The following is an 18593-nucleotide window of genomic DNA, read 5'->3' as shown; positions in this document are numbered from 1 at the left end:
GTAAGAATGGGAAACCTCTTTGTATATATTTTCCTTGGAAATATAAGTACATTCAATTTGGAATCTGGAATTTATTTGTGATTACAGGAATTTGGGTTGTTCAATTCCTCTTATGTCTGAAAATCTGTTTCCCAAAATATTCTAATCTCCATTTTGTTTTAAATTGATGTAGACTGAAACTTCAACTAAGCAGAATGATACAGATGATTCTCAAGTTGATGTTGCCCCAGCTCTTGATTCTTCCAGCCTTCCAAGTACCCTCAATGATATTCACTGTGTATCTGTGCTAGTGAGAAGAAACGTTATTGGATTGGTAAGAAAGGGAAAGCTCTTTGTATATATTTTTCATGGAAATTAAGTACGTTCAATTTGGAATCTGGAATTTATTTTTGAGTACAGGAATTTTGGTTGTTCAATTCCTCTTATATCTGAAAATCTGCTTTCGAAAATTTTCTAATCTCTATTTTGTTTTAAATTGATGTAGACTGAAACTTCAGCCAAGCAGAATTATGCAGATGATTCTCAAGCTTATGTTGCTCCAGATCTCGATTCTTCCAGCCTTCCAAGTACCTTTAATGATGTTCACTGTGAGCCTGTCCCAGTGAGAGGAAAAGATACTGGACTGGTAAGAATGGGAAACCTCTTTGTATATACTTTCCTTGGAAATATAAGTACATTCAATTTGGAATCTGGAATTTATTTGTGATTACAGGAATTTTGGTTGTTCAATTCCTCTTATGTCTGAAAATCTGCTTCCCAAAATGTTCTAATCTCCATTTTGTTTTAAATTGATGTAGACTGAAACTTCAACTAAGCAGAATGATACAGATGATTCTCAAGCTGATATTGCTCCAGCTCTTGATTCTTCCAGCCTTCCAAGTACCCTCAATGATATTCACTGTGTACCTGTGCTAGTGAGAAGAAACGTTATTGGATTGGTAAGAAAGGGAAAACTCTTTGTATATATTTTCCATGGAAATTAAGTACGTTCAATTTGGAATCTGGAATTTATTTTTGAGTACAGGAATTTTGGTTGTTCAATTCCTCTTATATCTGAAAATCTGCTTTAGAAAATTTTCTAATCTCTATTTTGTTTTAAATTGATGTAGACTGAAACTTCATCTAAGCAGAATGATACAGATGATTCTCAAGCTGATGTTGCTCCAGCTCTCGATTCTTCCAGCCTTCCAAGTACCCTGAATGATATTCATTGTGTACCTGTGCTAGTGAGAAGAAATGTTACTGGATTGGTAAGAATGGGAATATTTGCATACATTTTCCTTGAAAATATAGGTAGGTTCAATTTTGAATTTTGAATTTATGTTTGACTATACGAATGTTGGCTGTTCAGTTACTTTTATGTCAGAAAGTCCCCAAGAAAGCTAATTCCCCGGGAATTAGTTGAAGTTTAAACATATATCGAAGGCAGCAAGCAATAAAAGATTATTCGGTGTGTCCTCCACCTCCATTTGTTGTCCTAATTCATGTGTTTTATTTCATTTATCTCTAGTCATACACTTGGGAAGCTGTTCCTTTTCATTCATTCATTCGTTCAATCATTCATTAATTCCCCGTCAAATACAAATAACTCAAGGTAGTGAACATATCCAACACAACTTCTTCCTATTTTCCCCACAACAACAGGCTGAAAATCAGGGAGCATGGGCACCTGAAGATTATCAGGAGCCACCCTGGAATGTGAACCAAGCTGACCAATATCTTAAAGTGTCTGAATGTTACAAAGACTCAGTAAGTTGATTCTGATCATAATGAAAATAATTGTTAGTAAGGGGAGAGGGGAAACTGGGTGTGGGATATGAGTGAAGAGCGAATGAGGGTTATAGAGAGGAGGAGAAAAAGTTGTTTCCAAGAAAAAGAAAGACCTACCTTGACACTTTAAAGCATCTCCAACTTGGCCCCCTCTCGATATATATATATACAACTCCTATAGTTTGCAGAGTCTGTTATCTGGAAAAAATGAGAGGATGATCTCAGTATATTTCAGAATAGAAAAAGAGAGAATTGTTTTCTTTATTGTATGGTTTCATTCTCTTTTCAGGTGTCTACTTCTATTTCTTCTAATGGAAAACATAATATTGAAAGCTTGGTAAAATCCAAGTCTAGTTCTCCAAATATTTATCACAGCATCAATTCCAAACATTCTAGTACAAATCAGACCTCAAGAGACTTATGTTGCCAAAGTCCAAGATCCTACATCAGGCAAGAGTGTAACTCAAGATCTTCTGGCAAGCAAGACCTGTCCACTGAAAGACAGGGCAGAAGTTCAAAATTATCCTGTAGGCAAGGACATCGTTCAGGATCTTCCCACAAACAAGAAGACTCTCCTCAAAGAGAAAAGCATACATCAAAATCTCCTTACAGACAAGAACAGTCTTCTCAGAAACGAGACTGTAGCCCAAAAACCTCTCTCATGCAAGAACATGGTGTGAAGTCAACATGCAAGCGAAAGCGTAGTTCAAATTCTCCTCCAAAAAGGAAACAAAATTCAAAATCTCAGAAGCTGGATAGGTACTTTGGATAGCTAATTGTCTATATTTTTTTAAGGAATTAGGCAAGTAAGAAAAAGTAAGGCCACATGGATAGGACAAATTAAGAAAAGGACCATGAAAAAGCAGGAATTCTCATAACAAAAAGGAAATAATAGGTGGATATATTCAGCTCTTAAAGAATGTTCTAGCGGGCATCAGACTGAGATACAGACATTTCCACATAAGCACCAACTTTGCCTTCAGACTTTTTTACTTCATTTCTTCACTGCATTTTGTCCTCCCCATTGAGCCATTAGTACTTCATTCAGGTGGCATATGTCTTTAACCAGTGAATATGTTTTTAGTTTGTGAGAGTAAGACTTAATCTTACATTCTTAATCAGTATGTTGAGTTTTAAATGTGATATATTAGTTGAGTCAGATTCCTGAGGTTGAATTGAGGCAGAAGGTTTCTGCCGCTCAAGCGAGTCCTTTTCTCCTGCTTCAGGTGGAAAGAGAAAAAGTTGGGAAGAAGTTGTTGCTGCCATTGCTATTACCACTGTCAACAGAGCTGCAGTCCACCCCAAGAGAGTTTGTGGCACAGAAGTGGCTCTCCTGCTTACTTAACTTGTAAAACAGAGCACCTCAATGTTTCCAAAGGTTTGCTTTTCCTGAGAATTTTATGTCAGAAATAGCTCTGAATGTGACCTAATCTGTTCTCCTTGAAGGGACTGAGTTTTAGCACCTTTAGGATAGTTACTTAACAAATTATTGTGGGTTAGCTTTTTCTCTAAACTTCAAACAGAGGTTATAATTGCTTTTTTTGTGATAATGTGATCTCCAAAAGGAAAACTATGGTGGAGCTTAATATTAAGTTAATAGAAGTGGCCAATGAGATGCCCATGGGAAGCCCAAAAATTATCAAACAAATTGAAAGGCATGTGCCATGAGTTTATTGAAATGCCTTTCAATGTTAGCAGGAATAATTACATCTTGTAATGAATTCTTTAGATTGACTGAACTTTTTATGAAGAAATGCTTCCTTCCATGGGGATATGATTATATTTTGGAAAAGAACTTTGTACCATGTTTCCCCGAAAATAAGACCCTGTCTTATACACTGCTCAAAAAAATAAAGGGAACACTTAAACAACACAATGTAACTCCAAGTCAATCACACTTCTGTGAAATCAAACTGTCCACTTAGGTAGCAACACTGATTGACAATCAATTTCACATGCTGTTGTGCAAATGGAATAGACAACAGGTGGAAAGCATAGGCAGTTAGCAAGACATCCCCAATAAAGGAATGGTTCTGCAGGTGGTGACCACAGACCACTTCTCAGTTCCTATGCTTTCTGGCTGATGGTTTGGTCACTTTTGAATGCTGGCGGTGCTGTCACTCTAGTGGTAGCATGAGATGGAGTCTACAATCCACACAAGTGGCTCAGGTAGTGCAGCTCATCCAGGATGGCACATCAATGCGAGCTGTGGCAAGAAGGTTTGCTGTGTCTGTCAGCGTAGTGTCCAGAACATGGAGGCGCTACCAGGAGACAGGCCAGTACATCAGGAGACTGTAGGAGGAGGCTGTAGGAGGGCAACAACCCAGCATCAGGACCGCTACCTCCGCCTTTGTGCAAGGAGGGACAGGAGGACCACTGCCAGAGCCCTGCAAAATTATCTCCAGCGGGCCACAAATGTGCATGTGGCTGCTCAAACGGTCAGAAACAGACTCCATGAGGGTGGTATGAGGGCCCAACGTCCACAGGTGGAGGTTGTGTTTACAACCCAACACCATGCAGGACGTTTGGCATTTGCCAGAGAACACCAAGATTGGCAACTTCGCCACTGGCGCCCTGTGCTCTTCACAGATGAAAGCAGGTTCACACTGAGCACATATGACAGACGTGACAGGGTCTGGAGATGCCGTGGAGAGCATTCTGCTGCCTGCAACGTCCTCCAGCATGACCGGTTTGGCAGTGGGTCAGTAATGGTGTGGAGTGGCATTTCTTTGGGGGGGTCGCACAGCCCTCCATGTGCTCGCCAGAGGTAGCCTGACTGCCATTAGGTAACGAGAGGAGATCCTCAGACCCCTGGTGAGACCATATGCTGGTGTGGTTGGCCCTGGGTTCCACCTAATGCATGCAAATGCTAGGCCTCATGTGGCTGGAGTGTGTCAGCAGTTCCTGCAAGACGAAGGCATTGGTGCTATGGACTGGCCCGCCCGTTTCCCTGACCTGAATCCAATTGAGCACATCTGGGACATCATGTCTCGCTCCATCCACCAACGCCACATTGCACCACAGACTGTCCAGGAGTTGGGGGATGCTTTAGTCCAGGTGTGGGAGGAGATCCCTCAGGAGACCATCCGCCACCTCATCAGGAGCATGCCCAGGTGTTGTAGGGAGGTCATACAGGCACGTGGAGGCCACACACACTACTGAGCCTCATTTTGACTTGTTTTAAGGACATTACATCAAAGTTGGATCAGCCTGTAGTGTTTTTTCCCACTTTAATTTTGAGTGTAACTCCACATCCAGACCTCCATGGGTTGATAAATTTGATTTCCATTGATAATTTTCATGTGATTTTGTTGTCAGCACATTAAACTATGTAATGAACAAAGTATTTACTAAGAATATTTCATTCATTCAGATCTAGGATGTCTTATTTTTGTGTTCCCTTTATTTTTTTGAGCAGTGTATTTTTTTGAACCCAGAAATAAGCTCTTGGCCTTATTGCCATGCGCTCAAAAGCTCAATTGGGCTTTATCAGGGGATGCCTTATTTTGGGGAAACAGGGTAAATAAAGAACAAAGCTAATAGTTGGCCCCTGTTGAATATCTTTTTGGATAGAGATTTCCAAAATTATATGGAAGGATATATTACTTTAATTTAATTTAATTTAATTTAATTTAATTTAATTTAATTTATACCAAGGGTGAAATCCAGCAGGTTCCAACAGGTTCTAGAGAACTGGGAGCAGAAATTTTGAGCAGTTTGGAGAACCGGTAGCGGAAATTTTGAGTAGTTCGGAGAACCGGCAAATACCACCTCTGGCTGGCCCCAGGTGGAGTGGGAATAGAGATTTTGCAGTATCCTTCCCCTGCCACGCCCACCAAGCCACACCCACAGAACCATTAGTAAAAAAATTGGGATTTCACCACTGATTTATACTGTGCCTTTATAATTTTTACAAATAATTCAGTGGTGAAATCTAAAATTTGTTACTACCGGTTCTGTGGGCGTGGCTTGGGGTAATGTGACTGGGTGGGTGTGGCCAATTTTTTTTTTACTTTTAAAACCATTTTTTACATGTAAAACCATGTAAAAAAATGCTTTCAAAAGGCTCTGACGATCCCAGCTGATTTGCCTGATCGTCAGAGGGTTTTTAAAAAACCCTCTGCTGATCAGGCAACTCAGCTGGGATCGTCAGAGCTTGGCTCATCAGAGGCATTTAAAAGAAAAAAAGCCTCTGATGATCATGCGGCTCAGCTGGGCATAGGGGGGCAGGGGCAGGGATTTTTGCTACCAGTTCTCCGAACTGCCCGCCGCCATCGCTACTTACTCTCCTGAACCGGTCCGAACCGGGAGCATTTCGCCCCTGAAATAACTCAAGGTGGTGAACATATACAACACACCTTCCTTCTCTCCTATTTCTCCCACAACAACAACCCTGTGAGTTGGGTTGGGCTGGGAGAGAGCGACTGACCCAAAGTTACCCAGCTGACTTTCATGGCTAAGGTGGGATTTGAATTCACAATCTCCTGTTTTCTAGACCAGTGCCTTAACTACTAGACCAACCAGTATTTTATTTTATTTTATTTTTTATTTTATATCACTCATATTGTTTTCTCCTTCATTGTTTGCATTTGTATTGTTTTGGTCTTGGAATAGAAAACGAAGCATCTCTATGGAGAAAATAATAATCTGTTTCTGATTTTGTTTTTATTTCACAGAAATAAGAAACGTCTATGGAATGCCATACCACCTTTCTCCCGAGAGGTCTATTGCAGTAAGAGAATATGGTTTTATTCTGCTACTGACCATGCTAGATGAGAGGGTGAAGAGAAACTAGTAAATTATATCATACCAGAAGAGATGATGCAAAGATGAAAGTGTATTCCCATCTCTTCCGTTACGATGAAAGGAAATTCAGACTGTCTTCTTTAGGAATTCATATAGAGATTATATTAATTTTTGGGTATCCAGCCCAATTTTTCTCATTTTCTTCTCTCTTGCCCCTAGGAGAGGCAAAGTTGGTAGGAGACCCTGGTGTAGGAGAAAGCTACTAGGGTGCAATTAATATTTCACTTATCTAATTCAGGAATCTCCTGGAAATTTATTTGATGACAATCACATATATTGTTTATATTTTGATTTATCTTTTGACATTTGAGTTCTATTACCAATTTTCATGTGTCTATTGCATGATTACTAATACATTTAATATTAAGTATTTTTTTTTTCCTACATTCATTCCGCATGCTTGTAAATTGTTATTAATTTACCCTTCCAGGAAATTATCTCACCATAAAAATCATTCTGGGAAACTGGATACTTAATTATTCATTATGTACTGGATAATTAGTGTCCACCAGGCTTCAGAGCATTCCATCAGCCGAGGGCCCAGGGGAGGGGCGGGGGGGGTGGCGGTTATTATTAACGAAGGTCTGGGTCCGAGGGAGACCACTGTGCCACAGATTGCCGGGTGTGAGTCCCTCTTTGTGAGATGGGGTCATGGGGTTCAGATGGGCTTGCTGCTTACGTACCTGGCTCCCTGCCGCGTGGCAACGGCCCTGCCCAAGCTACTCGACGTGATAGCCACGGTGGCAGTTGATACACCCAGGCTTATGGTCATGGGTGATTTCAATCTGCCGTCCGTTGGTGAAACGTCAGAGATAGCTCGGGAGTTCATGGCTTCCATGACGGCCATGGACCTGACCCAGTTAGTTCATGGCCCCACCCACAGGGGGGGACACACACTGGACCTGATTTTTGTCTCTGGCCAGTGGTTGAGTGGTCTTATTATAGGGGATATAGACATGAAACCCTTGTCATGGTCAGATCACTCACTCCTTCGTCTGGACCTTCGAACCGCTACACCCCGCCGCAGGGAGGCGGACCCAATTAGATGGATCCGCCCCAGGCGCCTGATGGATCCTGATAGGTTCCAGACGGAGCTTGGGCCAATTCCTGAAGATCTGGCACACGACTCGGCCGAGGACCTGGTAGCTGCCTGGGATCGGGCGGCTGGTGGGGCCTTGGATCGAGTCGTGCCTTTGCGGCCTCTGACCCGGTGTCGATCCCTCGCGGCTCCTTGGTTCACCGAGGAGCTGAGGGAGATGAAACGCCGGAAAAGACGCCTAGAGAGTGGTTGGAGGGCCAGTCTCGCTGAATCTGACCGAACACTGGTAAGGTCGCATATTAAGACCTACCTAGTGGCGATAAAGACGGCAAAGTTTAACTACTTTTCCGCCTCTATTGCGTCATCAGGGAATCGTCCGGCCGCCCTGTTCAGGGTAACCCGCTCCCTGCTCCATCCGGGAGCGCGGGAGGATCCCTTGGAAGGCAGGGCGGAGGATTTCGGACAATACCTGTATGACAAAATCGCTCAGATCCGGGGGGATTTGGACTCTGACTGGGTAGATCAGAGCAGGGTGACGAGGAATAGTCTTGAGAATGTTACCTGGGAGGAGTTTGATGCTGTGACTCCGGATGATGTGGACAGGATTTTGGGGAGACTTAGTGCGGCCACATGTTTACTGGATCCGTGTCCCTCCTGGTTGGTACTGGCCTCCCGGGAGGTTACACGAGGCTGGCTCCAGGGTGTTATCAACGCTTCGTTGAGTGAGGGTCACTTCCCCGCCGCCTTGAAAGAAGCGGTGGTGAGGCCTCTCCTCAAGAAGCCGTCCCTGGATCCGGCAATATTGGCCAACTATCGTCCTGTCTCCAACCTTTGCTTCCTCGCGAAGGTTGTTGAGAGTGTGGTCGCGCGACAGTTTCCACAATTCTTGGAGGAAACATCCTATCTAGATCCGTTCCAGTCGGGTTTCAGGCCTGGACACAGCACGGAAACGGCATTGGTCGCGTTGGTTGATGATCTCTGGAGGGCTCGGGACAGGGGTTGTTCCTCTGTTCTGGTCCTGTTAGACCTCTCAGCGGCTTTTGATACCATCGACCATGGTATCATGCTGCACCGGCTGGAAGAGTTGGGGATGGGGGGCACCGTATTACGGTGGTTCTCCTCCTTTCTCTCCGACCGGTCGCAGTTCGTGTTGGCAGGTGGGCAGAGGTCAACCTCAAGGCCTCTTATATGTGGAGTGCCTCAGGGGTCGGTCCTCTCGCCCCTCCTGTTCAACATTTATGTGAAGCCGCTGGGCGAGATCATCCGTGGCTTTGGGGTGAGATACCACCAGTACGCTGATGACACCCAGCTGTACATCTCCACCCCAGGCCACCCCAACGATGCCCTTGAAGTGATGTCCCAGTGCCTGGAGGCTGTGCGGATCTGGATGGGGAGGAACAGGCTCAGGCTCAACCCTTCCAAGACTGAGTGGCTGTGGCTCCCGGCATCCCGATATAGTCAGTTGACTCCATCACTGACTATTGGGGGCGAGTCGTTGGCCCCCACAGAGAGGGCTCGCAATCTGGGAGTCCTCCTGGATAGGCAGCTGTCCTTGGAGGAACATCTGACGGCTGTAACCAGGGGGACCTTTTGTCAGGTTCGCCTGATCCGCCAGTTGCGGCCCTTTCTTGATCGGGATTCCCTGTGCACAGTCACTCATGCCCTTGTCACCTCTCGCCTTGACTACTGCAACGCTCTCTACATGGGGCTCCCCTTGAGGAGCACCCGGAGGCTCCAACTGGTCCAGAATGCAGCAGCGCGGGTAGTGACGGGAGCAGCCTGGCGCTCCCATGTAACACCGCTCCTGCGCGAGCTGCACTGGCTCCCAGTGGTCTTCCGGGTGCGCTTCAAGGTGTTGGTTATCACCTTTAAAGCGCTCCATGGCATAGGGCCTAGCTATCTTCGAGACCGCCTGCTGCCACCGACAATCTCCCATCGACCCGTGCGCTCCCACAGAGAGGGCCTCCTCGGGGTGCCATCAGCCAAACAGTGCAGGCTGGTGACCCCCAGGGGGAGGGCCTTCTCTGTGGGGGCACCTACCCTCTGGAATCAATTGCCTCCAGAGATAAGGAGAATCCAAGACCTCAGTGCCTTCCGCCGTGCCCTTAAAACCTTCCTTTTTCAGCAAGCCGGGCTGGCCTAATTTTTTAAGTGTTTTTAAGTGTTTTGTTTATTGTTTTTAATTAATGGGGCCAAATTTATATATGTATATTTTAACTGTATTTTAATATTTGTACTTGATGTTTTTACTTGGCTGTTCACCGCCCTGAGTCCTCAGGGAGAAGGGCGGTATACAAATTCAAAATAAAATAAAAATAAAAAAAAATAGATAAACACTAGGTTTAATATTGTTATAGTTTGCTGTTATTAACTAAACATATCTCCCAGTGGAATTACCTGCGTCCCAATGCTATCCAGATGTCTTTGGAGTGCATTGTTGTAACCATAGTTTGTTTGATTAACAAACAGGGCAGAGTGATTCTGCTGTTCAGCTGTAGCATTTGTACAATATCTGTACTGTACAAGTGCTGTTTAGTCTGTCCGTGCCAATTGGTTCCTTACAACCACTTGCTACAAATGTCTATTCATTCTTCACTCACATATTAAGACAATTACATGATCCCAAAATGTATATAACTTTTTCATTACATTCCACATCCACATCCATACAATTGGCCATGTAAATTATTATAGGACTGGTAGAGGGAGCTCAAATCCTGCCAAAAACTTCAATAAAAATCGTCAATAAAAATTCAACAAAACTTAAATTTTAGAACAAGGCATAGTGTTTAGCTTGTGAAAATGTAACTCCAAATCTACTATGAGACAAGGCATAAGGCACAAACAGGAAATGTTTGCATATATTATAGCTAAATATGGATCCCAGAAATGGACACTCACTGGAAGAAGTTATGGAATATATAGAAATATTGTGGTTAGACTTATGTACAGGTTAGGAATAGTTTTGCTGAAAACAGGTAGTCTTTGATTTACAACAATAATGGAGTCTGTCCATTAAGGTTGGGCAGGGATGGCCATTAAATGAAACACTTCACTTAACGATCCCCATCCCTGCTCTCCCTAATGCAATCATTAAACAAATGTGCAAGTTGTTAAAGTTGGTTCCGGGCTGCAGGCATGCTGTCTAGGGACATCAAGGGATGGGATAGCTTACACCAGTATTGGGTTGGGACAACAGGGTGAATAATTTATACTTTAGTAGTATTGCAACTCCTATAATTGCCAGCCACAGCAACCTAGCTGCCTTTCTTCACATATCCTTACACTTGTATGCAAATAATTAAGTTAAATTTGTCATTTCAATAAATCTGTAGGTGAACATATGCTGACAAATTTCCATATGGTGCATAGTGAACATATTTTTCTGCGAATCTAAATGCAATCTTGCTATTTATGTGCAGTTGTTTAGAAAAGAGAGAATATGTAGGTGTAAAAGTCTGAACACCCTTTATAACATCTTTTTTGGGAGAAGTATTAGCTTCTAAACATTTCTTATAAACGTTTGTTTATTTTCATTTGTTTTGTGTGTTTTTGGTTTTTTTACTGTTCTTCCTTACAGAACAAGAAACTCTTCTAGCTCAGAAATATGCTTAGGACTCCTCATGTCTGCTGCATGTTTGAAATCCTCCCACAAGTTGCAGTAATATTCAAATCTGGAGACTATGAAGTCCATTCCAAAACCTTTCTCTGAAGCATATAATTTAACCAGTGATATCTAAATTTTTTCATACAGCTAAATATCTTTTAAATTTTATTTACTTATCTTCACTGGGCAATAAATGTCAGTGGAAAATACACTGCTCCATTTTTTTAAAGACAAGTGGCTTTCTGGTATTATCTCAGTACTTCCCTTTTGGATCCTGACACAATCTTTTCTCCTTTTGGGCCTATAGAATGAAAAGGAAATAATAGAGAGCAGACAAGTGGTGGAACCTAAGATACCAGTAATTAAAAAGAAAAAAAGAGCAACATCAAAGACTGGAAGAAAGGCTTTGAAGGTAATTTATAATACATATTTCCAGATGCTATGTGAAATAAGACATATCTTAATTATATACATGTTTTTGATTGTGTGAACATTCATATGTATGCAAGACATCTGTGGGGAGTAAAGGAGAATGTTGTCACATGTCATAATGTCATCACAGGAATGATGAGATTAAGTATTGTACATCATTCTCATCATGCAACTGACACAAATTAGTTCATTTGCACAATTGTCAGTGAAAGTTAACATCCAAAAATTCCATTTAATTTACATCTAGTTTCTCCCAATACAGGTCCTTTACTTACAACTCGTTATTTAACGACTATTCAAAGTTAAAACAGCTCAGAAAGGATCCTTTACAGTCCATAAAGCATTTCCAGTTCTCATAAAACATCCTGCTGCTCTCTCCCCTAGTCACATGATTGTGATCCGGATGCTTGGCAACCATTCACAATCGGTTGTCAAGCGCCCCACAATCATGTGATCTCCATTTAACAGTCTTCTCTACTGAATTCCCAAGAAAGTCAGTGGGGAAGCCAGCAGGGAAGGTTGCAAGCTGCTGCCATCAGCAAAAGGATTTCCCCTCCATGCATGGAACAGAATTCTTGTGCTGGGCTGGAGAAACAAAGCTCAGATTCCAAAGACCTGGGCTTCATTTCTCTAACCCGCAGCAAGCTCTCAAAGGCTAGGGAACTGGTTCTTTTTTGGCACCAGAAAGGCAGGGGCAACTTGGCAGGACGAAGGGCAGTGGCAGGACCAAGAAAGACAGGGGAGCCCAGTGTTTTCCTTCCCCCTTGTTTCTTGCTGGCAAAACAGCTGTTCACTGTTCAGTGAGAGCCACTTGAGAGATGGGAAGCAGAACACAGGGTATCTTGAGATGGGGGAAGCCTTGGGAGGCCCAAGGCAAGTCAGTTTCAGCCTGCACTAGGCCTTCCTGGATCTCCCCCGGCATCCCATGCTGCACTTAGAGAACTGTCCGTTCATTTAACAAATGCATTGGAAAGAGCAGAGATGGCTGGTCATTACTTGAGGCAGTTCATTTAACATTTGTCCTGACTTTCAACCCTAATGGGCAGGCTTTCTTACAGTCATAACTCAAGGACTACTTATACTAGAAAGTTAGATCTACTTTGCAGCAAAATTATTATATCGACAAAGGAGACTATTTGTAGCTTATAGTTGAAACGGGGGACTCTTGGTGCTCCCTGAGCTTGCTTGTTTTCTTGCAAACATTTCATTACCCTAACTAGGTAACATCACCAGTGCTAGTAAGGAGGGCTGCTTATTGTCAGTTTATATTCTGATGTCTTGCCTGTCTGTGTGGGTGGGGGTGGCCTTAGGGATTCTTTGTGATTTGGCGGTTTACTGATGGCTCTTTGGCAGTTTCTTGATTGGGGTATTGCTTACTTGATTGTTGGTCTGAAGGTTAAGGACCCCTCAGATTACTATATCTCCTTACTATAGACCTCCTTATTATAGACCACCTTTTTCCTAAGTATTCAAAATATGAATATTTTTTACATACTTTTACACAACGCTTTGCAGCACGAGTTTCTTTAAATTGGGGAGGCTGTTGTTAGCCTTGTTAATTACAAATCTCATTGGGAAATTTATTGATACAGTCATCAACCAAAAAGAAGATAACAAGCTCTCCTTGCCACCTTAATGCTGAAGAAGAAACTAATTCTTCAGTCCCATCCTGGACTCCTAAAGACCGATCTGCAGCAGTGCTGGCAAGAAAAGAAGAGCTTGAACAGGTAAGGAGAAGCTTCCCCACTGTTTCCCAAACATGACTGATGAAGACAGAGGTGAGTTTCAGCAGGTTCTGACCAGTTCTGGAGAACCAGTAGCAAAAATTTTGAGTAGTTCGGAGAATTGATAAATACCACCTCTGACTGGCCCCACCCGCATCTATTCTCTGCCTCCCGAGTCCCAGCTGATCAGGAGGAAATGGGGATTTTGCAGTAACCTTCCCCTGGAGTGGGGAGGGAATGGAGATTTTGCAGTATCCTTCCCCTGCCATGCCCACCAAGCCACACCCACAGAACCGGTAGTAAAAAATTTTGAAACCCACCACTGGATGAAGATAACAAAAAGAAATGGTAGAGAGGAAAGAAAGAAGACGACCTCAGAAAACTAGTTTTGGAGTCGGAGGACTTAGCTTGTGCATTTCAACTGCCTGCTTAAAGATTGGGCTTCTTTGCATTTGTTTATTTATTTTCAATTTATTGTACTGTAGCTGAGACTATAAACAAGAACTACAGAATCAGGGAACATAAGCACACATTACGAACCCTAAATCCTAATTTGTAAATTAGATTCTGAGAATTCATGGTTTGTTTATAGTGAATAGGAAAGGAAGATGACCCTGATGAAAATATGCAGGTGATATTGCATGTTTCATTCAAGGTCATCTTTCTTACTCAATACACCTGCCTTTAATACTCCAGAAGTTGCTGAACAATGATCATCAACATTTCCACAGTTGGCCATGAACTGTGGCTGCTAGAAGAGGTTTTTCAGAAGGCCCAGCTCTGCCATCCCTGCTTTAAAAGAATAACTTTCAGAATCTAGTTGACAACCTTTGTTTCAAAGAATTTATCTTCTCTGCCCAATCAGCATATATTTTCAGTGTTACATCCATAGGTGAGCTCAGTGATGTTCCAAATGTGGATGGGGCTGTGACACCCCATGTGTTACCTATATACTGAATTCATTGTGGTTCAGCAGATTCATCTGAATGCTAATCATTTGAAATAATACTGCTACTATCCAAATGCATATCATATCCAGTTTATTCCAGGGAAAAAAACAAGGACAAAAATTTGCAAACATGGATGCTTTGTGCATTCTCTACTTTGAAGCTTTTAAAAACAAATAATATATACTCTCATCTATTATTAGGTCTGTTTCCCCCAGAGGTGAAATCAAGCAGGTTCTGGAGAATGGGTAGCAAAAATTTTGAGCAGTTCGGAGAACTGGCAAATACCACCTCTGGCTGGCCCCAGAGTGGGGTGGGAATGGAGATTTTGCAGTATCCTTCCCCCTGGAGTGGGGTGGAAATGGAGATTTTGCAGTATCCTTCCCCTGCCACGCGTACCAAGCCACGCCTACCAAGTCTTGCCCACAGAACCGATAGTAAAAAAATTTGGATTTCACCACTGGTTTCCCCCCGTTTTATGCGCTTCTGATCATTGCCACCACCCCAATAATTATAGACAGGGTATTCAGTAGTGTGGTCTTAAAAATACATTGCTTGCTCATTGGCCTGATGGAACTTGGTCTTTCACTTTAGGCCTACCTGCAGGTCCTTCTCAACTTTGGAGTAATAGCCATCATGCTGGTGGAAAAGGAACCCTGCATGATAGAAGCAATGAGCTCAGCACTACGAGCTAACCTGAGAAAGATTGGAGACTACTATGAATGTCTGCTAAAGAACTACATTGACAGCTTAACTGAAGCCAGCTGAAAGACATTGGCAAATCTACCTAATGTACCTGAAGCTTTTTCTAAGACAATAAACAGGAGGAAGCTTTCTGTTCTTCAAGCCCGGGATAAACTATGGCCTTGGAGAAGGACGCCTTTTGGCAGTAGAGCTGAGAAACCACTTTCTCCTGCAACAGCTACAGGGTGCAGAAGTGACAGCTAGAAGACTTGAAAGTATTATTGTAATATCAATCCAAGGACTTTGGAAGAGAAAAATGGGAGGCAAAAAGGGTAAAAAGATGAGTGTGATGCCTAATGAATTCTGAATGGCTCAGGTAACTCAGGTCAGGTGGTAACTGGAATAGAAGTAGAATCTACTAAGATTTATACTTTGAGTTATATGGAAGCTTCACGTTCTTGGTAATGTGGAAGAAGTTCTTATTTTAGCTTATTAAAAATACTGTTGAGCAGTTTTGAATGTTGGACTTTGTGCAGAAGCAAGCTAGAGGTCTCTGTTCTGTGATGGTCCAGTAATACTCAAGAGAAGCCCTGGTGAAAATAGTATTTGCTCCTTTTAAATCTATGAAGTAGTATTTTTAAAGAAAAAATAAAATAATTTTGAGACAATTTATCTCTTAGAGCTGCCTTTACTGGTGAGTTTGACTTCAAGGTGTTGTCCCTATTCAGACATATATTTCTTAAACTTCTGGTTGAGATTTACCAAGTTAAGCAGTCAAATAAGATAATGAAGGCAGGCTCAATTTTTCTTTATCTCAGCATCTTTTCAATATATCTCTATGTGGAACTTTGGACAGTAAATAAAGGTCCACCACAGGGTTTTAAGATTTTATGTGGACCAAATAAAAGGGCTTATTTAGATCATGTTATCTCATTACCTGCATTAGAATACATAAAGTATGTTGCTCCTTCTTTAATTTCATGTGGTACAAATGACCTTCTGCAATCTTGCATTTGCAAGCTATGATGGGCTTGCAGCATGGCTTAGAGCTAGAAAATTTCTGTATCTTATTTTTGGAAGAAAATTGAATGGCCTACAAGAGCTCCCTGCCCTGATTTTGACAGATCAGCTAAGGGACCTTTCACACAAAGAAAGATAGCAAAAATAAATGTGAGGTGATGATAGGTGAGACAATAGGACAGCCCCCCAAAATGGAATAGCATTGAATCCATTTTTTTTTTAAATTTGATTTATATGCCGCCCTTCTCCGGAGACTCAGGGCGGCTTACAATGCGTTAAGCAATAGCCTTCATACTTTTGTATATTTATACAAAGTCAGCTTATTGCCCCCGCAAACTGGGTCCTCATTTCACCTACCTTAGAAAGGATGGAAGGCTGAGTCAACCTTGAGCCTTGGAGAGATTCGAACCAGCAGTAATTGCAGGCAGCTGTGTTAATAACAGGGTGCTTAGACCACTGTACCATCAAGGCTCTTAGCATATACAGCTTCTTAGCAAGATCCAATATAAGCAACAATTGCTGTCTAACCCATTTTATCATCATCTTCCTACCATTATTCCCACAGAAGCAGGGTCTGCTTTTCAGATCAACAAACAACATTTTTATTTATTTTTAATTTTATTTATATGCTGCCCTTCTCCGGAGACTCAGGGCGGCTTACAATGCGTTAAGCAATAGCCTTCATACTTTTGTATAGTTTATACAAAGTCAGCTTATTGCCCCCACAAACTGGCTCCTCATTTAACCTACCTTAGAAAGGATGGAAGGCTGAGTCAACCTTGAGCCTGGTGAGATTCGAATTTACAGTATCTTGCACTACCAAGTGCAGCTGGGTAATGTCTGCATTTCGATGGAGATGACTGTAAATCTATTGGTTGCAACAAAAACCCCTACCTGACTGGCTTGTCGCCTGGGCCTCACATTGGTTTGGTCTGTGTTCAGTTTAGCACTTCCCTGATGGGCAGGCAGCATCCAATAATAGCACCACTACCGGTAGGAGGAGCAGATCTCACTGCCTGCTGTCTAACCCATAACAATTGTTCTCTACCTTCCCTTAAAATTTTGTCTTACCACTAGTTTGAAGCAGTATTAAAAATTGATCATATACCGACCATAATTTAGCTCAGGGAGAATCAGTTTCTGATCCTTTTTTGGTTGACTGCACTCTTGATTTGCCATCTAACTCACTGTTGAAATAATTGGCTATGTAAATGACTACAGTGTAATTTCTAATTTGGCAAAAGCATTGGAAAAATGTTTTCTATTTCTATTAAAACCCAATGAAGATGCTCCAAGATCATATGAGCTTCCAGAAACATTACCACAAATGTTAACATTTTCCATCCTCCAATTAACATTTATATTGCAGAGCCTGTCCAAGGGGAGAAGTTTTATAAATAGCTATAAAGATTCATCAGATAGGCTACGTACAGTATTTATGCAGAAGTTAATTTTCTGATACTGAACTTGACATAAAAAGATTGAATCTATCTCGACTTTGTATCCCAATTTATCAAGCCTTCACTTTAAGAAAGCATTTTCTTAAAATAATGAAAACATTGATCATTATGCTACAAAATCACCATCCTTTTGACTTCCTTCAGCCTAGCAAAATTGAAGGAAAACAACATTCCTTCTTTTTGACTCCTGACCACTTCTCAAATCCTGAAATGAGAATCTGGTTTTGATTTAATTGACTTAATTCCACAAGAGAAGTATAAAAATGGCTGTCAACAGTTGAGTCAGAGGAAAACACTGCTTGCTTTTTTAAAAATAAATTCCAAGAAGCTGCACCAGCTTCCAGCACATCAGGGCCCACACCTTAGCCTAGATTTCCAAAGGAAAGGTAATTATTTTCCTAATTTCTGCCTCTTTTTTTTCAGTTAAGAACATCATCTTCTCATATTAATCTTTCCCAAGCAAAGTGTAACTATGCAAAAGGGCCTCCCTTTTAGCAGCATGAATGCGTATGTGATGTGTATGAATGTAAACCTTTGCCTTCATTGTTGTAACTATCACCCTTAATACATTTTGCCTCTTATGGTCTTGACAAGAGGCCTCAATGCCACATCTGATGTTATTTTTCTATCTTTCTTGTCTATAGTCAAACTCTCTGTATGCTCCACCAAAAGTGAATCACATCTCCAAACCACTTACCTCGCCCACTTTTCTTTGAACTCGCTCTTAGCTTGTCATTGAATTGAAAATATTAAAATCTCTGGAGGCTGTTGCTTCAATTCCCAACCCACTAATTTCATTGTATGACATTAACCTCAAATCTTATTTGAGAAATTGTATTTTATTTCATTAACTTCCAGAACATACAAATCTGTGTAATAACATATAGTAAGCAACATCCAATCAGTACTGCTGCTATAGGAGGCCCCAGTTTGTTACATTGACTTAATGTTCCGACCACAAGTGTGTGTTTAATTAACAGTCTTGATGGAGTATGGGAGTCAGCTGCAGACATTCAAATGAGGCTGTATGTGATGCTGAGATAGGAAATCTGAGTCAGCATGAAAATAAGTCCTGTAGCAGAATGTTTTGGAAAAACATCTTAA

The 18593-nt window shown here is 41.9% G+C and overlaps 1 protein-coding gene across 4 annotated transcripts in view; it reads left to right on the top strand.

The window, feature by feature from the left end:
- Positions 1-15681, top strand: part of LOC139315331 (uncharacterized) — a 43723-nt gene extending 28042 nt beyond the window's left edge. For 3 of the 4 annotated variants that reach the window (XM_070941514.1, XM_070941513.1, XM_070941515.1), the window contains 11 exons: positions 173-313; positions 485-625; positions 798-938; positions 1110-1250; positions 1645-1749; positions 2060-2529; positions 2997-3148; positions 6447-6502; positions 11530-11634; positions 13247-13381; positions 14920-15681. In XM_070941514.1, the coding sequence (XP_070797615.1) occupies positions 173-313; positions 485-625; positions 798-938; positions 1110-1250; positions 1645-1749; positions 2060-2529; positions 2997-3148; positions 6447-6502; positions 11530-11634; positions 13247-13381; positions 14920-15093 (1761 nt within the window). In that variant the 3' untranslated portion in view covers positions 15094-15681. The remainder of the gene's footprint in view (positions 1-172; positions 314-484; positions 626-797; positions 939-1109; positions 1251-1644; positions 1750-2059; positions 2530-2996; positions 3149-6446; positions 6503-11529; positions 11635-13246; positions 13382-14919) is intronic. The other variant, XM_070941517.1, reaches the window with a different exon arrangement.
- The last annotated feature ends 2912 nt before the right edge of the window (positions 15682-18593 follow it).

The sequence above is a fragment of the Pituophis catenifer genome, unplaced genomic scaffold, assembly GCF_029215685.1.
Source record: "Pituophis catenifer annectens isolate HBS135680 unplaced genomic scaffold, rPitCat1.0.hap2 SCAF_3, whole genome shotgun sequence".
Classification (NCBI taxonomy): Eukaryota; Metazoa; Chordata; class Lepidosauria; order Squamata; family Colubridae; genus Pituophis; species Pituophis catenifer.
The sequence above is the reverse complement of the archived record's forward strand: the minus strand, read 5'-3'. Positions and strand labels throughout refer to the sequence as shown.